This window comes from Tilletiaria anomala, assembly GCF_000711695.1.
Source record: "Tilletiaria anomala UBC 951 chromosome Unknown K437scaffold_21, whole genome shotgun sequence".
Classification (NCBI taxonomy): Eukaryota; Fungi; Basidiomycota; class Exobasidiomycetes; order Georgefischeriales; family Tilletiariaceae; genus Tilletiaria; species Tilletiaria anomala.
In genome coordinates this window covers 174901-185393 of record NW_013547001.1, presented here as the reverse complement: position 1 = coordinate 185393, position 10493 = coordinate 174901, and the positions used below count along the sequence as shown (strand labels likewise).

Below are 10493 nucleotides of genomic sequence, written 5' to 3'. Positions count from 1 at the left end.
GTTTCAAAGTCAAACAGCTGTTTCCTGATGATGCTCGATTGCGATTGCAACGCCGAAATACGCTGGCTCTGTGAAGTTGTCATGGGTTATGCCCATGTGTAGGCACTTGGTCGCCTTCGCCACTGCTGAGGCCGATCTGCCAAAGGGTCACATCGAGCATACTATGCCAGTTCTGGCCAGCGTCTCGCAATTCGTAAATACTCTTGTGCAAATGCAGATGTTTGGCGACCAGGCACATCACCACGGCACGTAATTCGAGGTAGACTTCTCGCACTCGCCATGAAGGGAAGCAGTCTCGACGTTTAGGTGATGGAGATGCAGATTGTTCATGGCGGCTAGAGCAAATACTGTGTGGAGGTTGGTCAACAGGGAGATATGGATCTATGTCTCATATTAACCTTCCCCTTGGGTCTGCGAGAAGCCCCTGGAACTAGACTCGCTTTATACTGCTGCACGTTCGGCTGTATAAACGCCCATTTGGCGCCCATAATTTGTCTGCCCGATTGCAGTTTTGCGTGAACCCATATTTTGTTGTCCTGGAGGTTGTCGAGCTCGCTCTTGAACACCGTCTCCTACTTTTCAGCGTCATCGCTTTCGTGTATGTGCAAGGCTCTGTTGGACCGGAGGATATGGGAGCTGATAAGTAGGATAATGCCGCACGTAGAACACCATCAAGGGCCATGGATGTTCGAAGGCAAGGAACAAGCTTCAGAGGCTGCACGTGTGAGCCAGCACCTTATGGATATATAAGGAGCCAACATACAGCACCCAGAGTTCGTGTACCGTAGGGAGCAACAAGAAGTCAGAACATCCTGTTTAAGTCATAATGTGCCATTCCTTTATTAGCGAGGAAGGAAAGCGATCAGCACAGCAGCAGGCACTGATGCACCAATCGAGGAGGAGCAACCCTTACAAGAGCGCCAAGTACCCAATTTGAGAGGAGTGACTGATGCTAGCAAGCCACCTGGCGAGCTTTCTATAGGCTGTGCTCCTTCGAAATACTTCGACGTGCCTTGGCCATGTCTCCATTCCTCCATTGGTTCACATTCTCGCACTGCCGCTGCTTCTGTGTGAAGGGCTAGAGCATGCTACCTACCATGCAAGGATTCAGTCCCCGCTACCCACCGTTACACAAGTTCTCCAGTTTGCGTTGGGACCAGATATAACGGCGAACACTGCACCGACGTTGGGCATATCTCGATATTACCTTACCTAGGCCGCCATCCATAAACTCATCGATGAGGCCATGCTCGGCCTGCGTGCGCCAGTGCTTTGTTTGTTTCATGCCACCAAGGAGCGCTTCGATCCGGCGATTGATGCCCGAGCGTAACATGAGTGTTCCAGGCGACTTTAACCTCTCTGAATACACTCGTTGCAGTCTCTACTTCAGATTCGGCATGGCAGATCCAGATGTTTAGACTTGAATCATGTTCTCGGCAGAATCATGTTGCAGCTCACTATGCAGCAAAGCGTTTGGCTTCTTAGCAGCTAGCTTTGCGTTCATGTATGAAGCATAAGTGCATGTGTTGCCGTCGCTCTTCTGAGTGAACAACCTGCTGCTACGGGCGGTTTAGTAATCATCATAAGCTCGTATCTAGCACACCCCAACACTTTCCTGCACCTTTTGCAAAGAGAGTTTGTGACGGAGAAGTGCGTTCGCTACCGTAAGATGAACCCTCTATACAGTTCTCTGACTCTCACAAACACCTAATACCCTCCCGTTAATGTACCAGTCGCTTGACACATTGCAAAGCGATGTCCTGTTAGCTTCGCATGAATTCCGGCAGCGGTAGTTGCAGATATGAAAATTTCACAGGCACAGTTATCAATCATCAGATGCAGACGTACCATTAGGCATGCAGGCCGAGATTCAGCAAACCCTCTTTCTGGCTTCACGCTGTTTCATTCTGCTCTGCCTGCTCCCGCGCCATCTTATTATGTACAGGCACATCGTCAATGGCAATTCCCATCATCTGCATATCATCATCGACAATCTCAAGCGCATGGTTGGACCTAGCATGTCCTGCCTATACCCGCTCATGCTTGAGGTGCCTTCCGGCGATATTGGCGTTGAAGGCATGTGGGTACAAGATGTGTAGTACTGCCACAATCGAAGCAAGCATGCAGACTAGCCTCTCTGTTTCGAAGTGGGCCGAGGGCGTCGCCATGAGATCCATCGGGAAGTCTTGGTTGGGCGTGTAGCCTGTGTCTCTTATGGCGCCCCGGTGCAGCTTGTGGCTTGACCTCTCATGCCACTGTTCCAGGAATTCGGTGATGCTAGCCTATCTCACTTGCCCACGAAGCGAACTCCGGCTGCAAATAGGGCCTCAACTTTGTGCGTTCAAGGTAGCTAATGCAGCATCGGTCTTGTCGACCAAACGGCGAGCATAAGATCCGTACATGAATGTTGCGGCGAACCTTTTCAAACCTGGCAGAGGGTGCTAACGAGGTGAGTTCACGTCCACCATGAGTTTCTCAATAGTCTCAAACGGTGGGAAGTTAAACCACAGGATCGAAGGGTGAAATGCTTTAGATCTCTTCATGGGCACCGACACTGGCCCTGTGGCAAATACCAGCGAGCTTTCCAGCGAGGTGATCTCTGGCTGCGGGGGAATACATGTGGCTCTTGCTCACCAAACTCATTTATTCACAGCCTTGGAAGGGCTTAAACAAGAATGGCCAGAAGGCTCTGATGTGGTCCAGGTTTGCTTTAGCACAGCCTACGAGCTGTGACCAAAAAGACTTCTCAGTTGCAATCCGCTGTCTTACCAAAGCATCATCATCTTTGACGCTACACCCAAGGAACAGTCTTAAGACGACATAATTGCTGAAATTGCAAGGCGTTAGCTGCAAGAGAAGAATCATTATTGATGTATTGCTCGTTCCAATGCTCAAGCCAGTAGACGCGAGGACTTTAGTCCACTAACCGCTCTTCAGAAACGACCAAGAAGTAACTTTATGCTTGTTGAACAAGGCTGATAACACCTAATCACTGACCCAAAAAAGTCTTTTGCGAAAGATTCACCCCCCGTTATTTAATCATCATCGTCGGCTACTAAGCTTTGGTCGAACCATTCCATCTCCCTACCTCCCGACCTCAATCATGCGGACACATCAGCCATCTTGAAGGACCGCGAAATTCGTTAAGACTGGCTCTGTATGAATCCGGAATATCCTAATCAGGATTATGGCACAAAGGATGGAGCTTGATGGCTTGAGATGCCTCATCCGCCGCCTCTTCAACCCAGAGTTATTGACGCCGAGAGATGAGACCCCCGCATGTATTGCTCTCAACCGTTCGGTTTGGAGTCCGATGATGGGTTGATCAACACTTATTTATTCGACAATGTGATGAGAGCTTCTGGTCGCCAAATTGGCGCCAATGACGGAATAAGAGATGGGTTTGGCCACGGTCCACCCTCTCCCTAGTCTCTACGATGATAACTATCTTCAACATCAATGCGGACAGCACGCAGGTTCGGAGCAGAGCAATCGCGCCACTAAGCAGCGGGCACACGCTGAGGGTGCTGCGCATGCTGACGCACTTCAGTCTTACTGTGACGTCAGCAGGGATTTCCTTCCAATTGCCAACGGCAGCAAACATGAGCTGGTCATGTGCGCCACGCCTTTCAGTCCCTTAATCTGAGGACTGCTATCAATCTGTACACAATAGTGAGCCTCTTGAACTGAGGACCCATGTTCCTCGCAACTGCCTGCGGGGTGGCGATCACAGTGGTGGCCTGCAAGGATAACTTTCTATCGCGGAGTTACGTTCAATGGATTTCCGGCATTTCATGATATTATTCCCGCTAGTCAGAGGGTGGTAGAGACATACTGATTTTAATGCGGGTCAATGTGCAAAGATTTCGGCAAATGACTGCAATAAGCTCAGTCCACTTTGAGCTCCTTATCGACTGTCTCAAAGTGCTCGAAGAAAGCCTCGAAGAGGCGAATTTTGTACTCTGGATCAGCTGAGCCACAGGTCTCCCGGATGGAGTGCCTGTGAGAAAATACGCGGCCCGTGAGCCAGTGCGGTTGAATCCACGTATATGTGCTGTACTCACATTGCAAGTTGAGGGTTTCCGATGTCCACGGTACGGATGCCAGTCTAGCGAGGAAGGGGATTTGAGTGCGGTTCACATTTCGACAGGTGAGGCGGTACGTACTTTCGACATCATCGGCCCAATCGTGCTTCCGCAAGGCATATCATTTCTGACTTCGAATTCCTGGAGCGGCACGTTCGCAATTTTGGCCAGTCGTCTGAGAAGAAATGTTGTGGGCGCAGTCGATGCATATCTTTGCTTAGCATTCGTCTTGATAACTGGCCCGCCATTAAGTTTCTGCATCACGGAAAGATCATGGAAACGTAAGGATTCCAAAAGTGGGTCTGTCAGAAAGAGTGCGACCAGCCCACACGAGTCTCAATCCGAGCTCACCGGCCTGTGATCATTCTCGTAGGAGCTGGGATAATTGGGGTGGAATGCTGGCCGTTTGAAAAAGAGCCGTAGATAAGCTTTCGTCGGGGAAAACAACGCTGGTGAATGCATTCTTACCATGCGCCATGTCAGAACTAATGAGAAATGACTGAGCGATCGCGCGCTCGTACGCGGTAGCCTCCAAATGCTCGTCACCATGCAGACGAATGCCCTTCACAGGAATTGAGACAAGGCGGCGAACGGTGCTCGCCAGCATGTTGCTTTCTGCACCGTGTGTGGAAACGGACCCGACCTCCTCGTTGTCAAAAAGCGCAATAGCTCTAATGGAAGAGGATTTATGCAAAGCAGAAGGGTTCTTGAGGGAACCGATCAGCGCTTCCGTCGCGCAGAAGCATGACACTGAGGAATCGGAATGGTCAGATGATGCGGCAGATAAGTGGGTTTGATGACCTAAGATCTCTCACTTTGGTTGTCTAGACGAGGAGAGAAGATGAAGGCGTTGTCGACGCCGCCGACGGCAGCCGGTTGTGTGTCATACAAGGAGAGCTCGAAGTCTTGGATCTGCTCGACATCACATCCGAGCTCTTTGGAGAGAAGCTGCAGCAACACAGGGTGGTGCTTCGAAGTCATTGTCGGTGTACCAACCCCCTGATTGACGTGGGCATCATCGGAGGCGTTTGCAGACTCCTTGTTGAGCTCGGCTGCGGCAGACAGGCCGAGAATCGGCAACGTGTTATCCTCGACGTTAAATTGGAAATTGTCGCCGGCTCCACGGTTGAGATGAATAGCGAGGTTAGGAATGCGTAAAAGAGGTTCTTTGATGTGAACTAACTTGGAGGTGAAAGAGGTCTGCGCGTGGCTGTCCGCAACGATGACCCTACCTGCGATTGAAAGATCGCGGTCAAACCATGTTGACCAGAGGCCCCCGCCATATGTTTCGACAGCTATAAAGGGTCAGAGCACACATGAGAACTGCTTGCACAAATTTCATAGTCCAAAGTGACCTCACAGCATTGCATATAGCCTTCCTTGGCGCGCTTAGATATGGGCTTGATGTGGAAATTTGGAGAGTCGGTCTGTCAGTGAGCCCGGGCGTTAGGGGAAAGTCAGCACGTCGTTCTATTCGTCCTTCACGGCGCCGCGGAGTGCTGTTCGAATCACATGTGCTCCGACGACGTGAACACCTCCACCGGGGCGAAAGTGGTGACCAACGGCGAAAGCAACAAGCGCAGATTGGTTCCGGGTGAAGCTGCAGCGGTGGGAATGGAATTGAAACAGCTCGTATAAGTGAACCCCGAAGCATTTGAGCACAGCACATACAAGTATCTTCCTCCAGCCTCGATCAGATCTTGCCAAGATTCGGCTTCTTGCAGACGGATAAAGCCGGCTTTCTCGAGCATGTCGGCCGACACTGCAGTAGCATGGAACGGGGTCGGACTTTTGTCCACATAGCGTAGGAAGCGACTAGCAGCTGCCGGGATGGAGCCGGTGCTGTTAGATAGTTGCCTTATCGCAGTCTGAGAGACCAGCACGGACCAGCGGTGAAGCAAGCGTCCATCAGAAAGGTGTTGCGGTTGTGAAGCAAGGGAGCATACCGCTCACCATGTTGACCACCCAAATTCGCAGATTTCAGACTGATCACGCGTTATGCCCGGTCACGAGCACGGTGTAGAAGACAGGGTTACGAGGCCACCTCTATCGAAGGACAATGCCGCCTTCGGTATTTTGGTTGGTCTGGTACCTAATACAGATGACTGGTTGTCTGATGGAACCTCAGTATGCGTCTGTCTCGTTCAATGGTGACTTCGTGTCACATCAGCTCGCGCGACACGTCACACTGACTCCGAAGCCGCACACAAGTGTGCAACAATTAGCCCGGAATAGAAAGGTAGGGTTGTTAACCCGCATCAATGCTCGGCAACGATCGGTTTCGAGCCTTTCTTTCTTTGAACTGGGGACTTCTTGTGAGTCACCTTCTGTTCCATGCACACCTTCTCAAAGGAGCCTGAGGACTCACTAAAAGCGGTGTAGCAGCAACGCACGGCGCTCAAGAGTTCTCAAAGAGTTCGTGAGGCACGGGAAAACAAAAAGCTTGAGGGACAGCATGGGGGAACAGACAGGCGATCACAACCCAATCCAAGCTGCGGCTCAGCAGACCGCGCCTCCTGGCGCAGCCGCTGCCGGTCCTGCTGCTGCTGCTCCGGTAGAAGAGCTCAAGTGCGTTTGAGGAAAAGCATGGCCATAAGAAGATACTAGATGGATCACACTGACTGACGATGAACCCATCTGATTTTGTCGCTTCAGTGAGGATGGTACTCCCTTGACTGAGAAGCAAAAGAAAAAGCGGGCAGAGAAAGCAGAGAAACAGCGTATCAAGGAAGAGAAGGCCGCAAAGATTGCTGCAGAAAAAGCAGCCAAGGAGAATGAAGTGGTGCGTGCGCATTGCGAGTTTGCTTGGAGCGCCAGACCACCTGACTGATGTTGACACGTCTCGCTTTTTCTTGCCGCGTTTTCTTCTAACTAAAGGACTTTGCCGCTCAAAATTACGGTCAATTGCCTCTGAATCAATCTCAAGAACGGCATGGTACGCTCGACGTCTTCGTAGCGCTTGATTTTATGCCTGTGTATACGCTGATGTTCGGCAATTTTCCACCCAGGAATTGAGTTCACCCCTCTTGGAGCCATCTCAGCGGAGCGTGATGGCGAACGAGTGTTTGTGCAGGCTCGCCTGCAGCTTTGCCGCTCTACTTCTGGTGGGTCTCCGGAAGTGCAGCTCGCTGTCAAACAATGACTGAAAGTGTATCTTCACCTTGTAGCCAAACTTGCATTTTTGGTCCTCCGGAACCGCTTCGACTGTGTGCAGGCAGTCTTGGCGGAGACTCCTGATCAGGTCTCCAGGAAGATGGTCAAGTGGACTGCGTCGCTACCTGTGGAAACACTCCTCAACCTAGAGGCCAGCATTTCGAAAACAGCAAAGCCAATCGAGTCATCCGTCATCTCTGTTAAGGACGCAGAATTGAAGATTCACAAGATCCATTCCCTTGGCGCAGTTGTGCCCACTGCAGACCAGAAGTTCTCTGTACAGGACGCGACTCGTTCAGAAGCAGAAATCGAGGCCTCTCAGAGTACAGAGCAACCGATGCCTTCCATCGGTCTCGACACCAGGCTCGACAACAGGGTGCTTGATCTGCGCACTACGACAAACCAGGCTATCTTCCGCCTGACACACGGTGTCTGCCGGCTCTTCAGGGAATTTTTGGACACGAAAGACTTTATCGAGATTCATTCTCCCAAACTGCAAGGTGCTGCTACGGAAAGCGGGGCTAGCGTCTTTAAGGTTTCCTACTTCAAGGGCCAGGCCTTCCTTGCTCAAAGCCCTCAGCTGGCAAAACAGATGGCCATTGCGGCCGACTTTGGTCGTGTCTACGAGATCGGTCCCGTCTTCAGAGCAGAGGACTCGAACACCCCCAGGCACATGACCGAGTTCACCGGCTTGGACCTTGAGATGGCCTTCAGCGAGCATTATCATGAAGTCCTTGATCTCATGGCAGAGCTTTTCACCTTCATCTTCCGCGAGCTACCAAAGCGCTATCGGAAGGAGATCGACACTGTGAAGCGCCAGTATCCTACTCCCGAGTTCTTGGTGCCGGCACAGCCCGTTCGCCTGAACTGGAAAGAGGGTATCAAGATGCTTAGAGAAGCTGGCAGCCAGATTGGAGAGCTTGAGGACATGGAGTGAGTACGGAGAATGTGGTTAATTCCTCTTACGGAATTCTAAATTATTGTGCCGATTGCGCTTACAGCACCGAGACCGAGCGCCTGCTGGGAAAGCTTGTTCGCGAAAAGTACAATACCGACTTTTTCATGCTGGACAAGTTCCCTCTCGACATACGGCCTTTCTACACCATGCCCGACCCTACCGACTCGGTGAGATTGAACACTTTGGCTGTCCATCTAGACCTGTTGCGCCTGTGTCAGTCACTGACTTTACTGGAATTGACTATTGCCAGAACTATTCAAACTCTTATGACTTTTTTATGAGAGGCCAAGAGATCCTGTCGGGTGCACAACGCGTCCACGACCCTGATCTTCTCGCCAAGAGAATGGAGAAAGCCGGCATCCCTGTCTCTGCGATGCAAGGCTATTTCGACGCATTCAGATTAGGAGCACCGCCACATGCAGGAGGTGGCATTGGCCTTGAGCGAGTTGTGATGCTCTACCTTGGCTTACGCAACATAAGGCTGACGTCACTGTTCCCGAGAGACCCGAAACGCTTGGAGCCCTAGGTCAGAGCGCAACAGTCAAAAAGAAATATGCCTCGTCATATGAATGTCTCATGATATATTGTTACTGGGCCTTTGCCTGTCGCACCAGCCATGCAGTAATGTCTTCAAGCACTGCCGCCGTCTTTGCCTTGTCTTCGTCAGTCATACCACCGCCACTTTGAACGAACTTCATCATGACTGCAGAGTAGAAGAGTAGAATGAGGTTGCCGTGTGCAGTGTGATCAATCTTCAGGCCGCGCTCACCATGCTCATACCCCTCCCAAAGCCTTAAACTCTTCTCCTGGGACCCGATTGTTTCAAAGAACTTCACTGACCCACGGTAACTTGTTGCTCTGTCTCTGTCACCGTGATGGATCGCAACTGGAACGGTGATTTTGGATGCATGAAGCTCTAGATCGATGAGGCCGGCCAACACCGACAGCCCCGTTGCAATCCTGAGTTTTCCTTTGTACGTTTGAGGGTCTTGCTCGTGTTCTTTTTCCACGCGGGGGTCGTCAGAGACATTTCCGCGGACCGCCGCTGCGAGCGGCAATCGTCCGGCGAATAACGCAAGAGCTTTCGCCAAAAGTTCCACCGCATATCCAGGACGTGCTATTGATCGAAAAATAGGTCATTATGATACGCTAGCGCTTCGAGCTGACAGGGGGGCAAACTTACACTCAGGGGAGATGGCGATCATCGGGGCAACGACTACGACGCCACTGATTTGACGTTGCCCCTGGTCACTGATACGGTGTGCAGGATCTGGTGAGTACAGTGCAGCGTAGTATAAAGCGGTGAAAGCTCCCCTGCGATGTGAAATGAAAGGCATGACGTGAGCGAAAGGAGATGTGATCGGGTCATCGAAGACCCACATGCTGTGGCCCTCGAGGAAAACCTTTCTTGTGCAAACATTGCCGGATGCCTTGTCGTTTTCCTGTATTTGACAGATAACAGCCCGCAAAGCCTCTACGAGCAAACGCATGGACGGTAAATAGGCATGAAGGCCAGTGCTTCGACCAAAGGCCGGCAAGTCGACTGCGATGACACGAAATCCTGCTTCCATGAAACGAGACCCATGCGGAGCTAGCTTTCCCGAATAGTCGTTCAGTCCGTGAATCTAGCCTCACCCAGACGCAACAGAGATGCAAGAACTTGTCAGATTGATATGGATCGTCAGACCCACAGGTACACGCTGTCAATACTCACAAGAATTACGTCCGCATTGACTGCATGGGAACTCCGACGGTCAGATGGAATGGGATACGCCTGCTTTATACATGGCAAACTCACGATGTTCCCTATCAGTCGCCTCAAGCATTTCCCACACATGATAAGTGACCCACGCAGTTCCAGGACGATCCCAGCTTTTTCCTTTGCGCAATGCCTCTCTGCTGAGAATGACTCTTTCGGTCGTGGCCTTCACCTTTGGATTTTCGTAAATAAGTCGCTTCTCGGTGTATGAGTAAGGGAGCCTATCTCTACCGAATGTAGGATCTGAGATACCTCGGAAGCTCGGGTGGAAGAGGAGCGGTTGGATGAACACATGAAAGATGAGGAGGGCCGATTCCAACACGAAGGCGTGGAGGTCCGAGGCGAAACTGGATGGTGCGCTACCCATGGCGTGAGACAAGGACAGTGAGTTCTACTCAGAACTGTGGCCGACTGCAAGGTGCAAATGAGCAAGAGGTTGAAGAACACAACCAGTCTGGCACGAAGAGAGGTTCAGCTGGCAACCTTTTGGTAGGAACGGATGCACATTAAAACAAGATCTGAAGATGTGATTCCGGAG

The 10493-nt window shown here is 51.3% G+C and overlaps 3 protein-coding genes across 3 annotated transcripts; 1 reads left to right on the top strand and 2 right to left on the bottom strand.

Annotated features, from left to right (window-relative positions):
• Nucleotides 1-3733: 3733 nt before the first annotated feature.
• Nucleotides 3734-6187, bottom strand: K437DRAFT_255303 (putative aspartyl aminopeptidase). Its single transcript, XM_013388950.1, has 10 exons — nt 6039-6187; nt 5757-5953; nt 5598-5685; nt 5446-5512; nt 4901-5380; nt 4554-4835; nt 4437-4483; nt 4167-4340; nt 4065-4108; nt 3734-4000 (listed from the first exon to the last, which is right to left on the bottom strand). Exons 1-10 carry the CDS (start codon nt 6039-6041, stop codon nt 3889-3891), a joined length of 1494 nt encoding a protein of 497 aa, XP_013244404.1. The 5' UTR covers nt 6042-6187; the 3' UTR covers nt 3734-3888.
• A 246-nt stretch (nt 6188-6433) lies between these two features.
• K437DRAFT_273266 (aspartyl-tRNA synthetase) lies at nt 6434-8882 on the top strand. The gene is made up of 7 exons (XM_013388949.1): nt 6434-6653; nt 6741-6867; nt 6963-7020; nt 7094-7189; nt 7253-8171; nt 8240-8363; nt 8447-8882. Exons 1-7 carry the CDS (start codon nt 6541-6543, stop codon nt 8720-8722), a joined length of 1713 nt encoding a protein of 570 aa, XP_013244403.1. The 5' UTR covers nt 6434-6540; the 3' UTR covers nt 8723-8882.
• K437DRAFT_245218 (alpha/beta-hydrolase) lies at nt 8784-10455 on the bottom strand (the record flags this gene model as incomplete). Its single annotated transcript, XM_013388948.1, has 6 exons — nt 9995-10455; nt 9911-9930; nt 9577-9821; nt 9380-9510; nt 8966-9313; nt 8784-8899 (listed from the first exon to the last, which is right to left on the bottom strand). The coding sequence occupies exons 1-6, from the start codon at nt 10320-10322 to the stop codon at nt 8784-8786; spliced, it is 1188 nt and encodes a 395-aa protein (XP_013244402.1). The 5' UTR covers nt 10323-10455.
• Between the last annotated feature and the right edge of the window lie 38 nt (nt 10456-10493).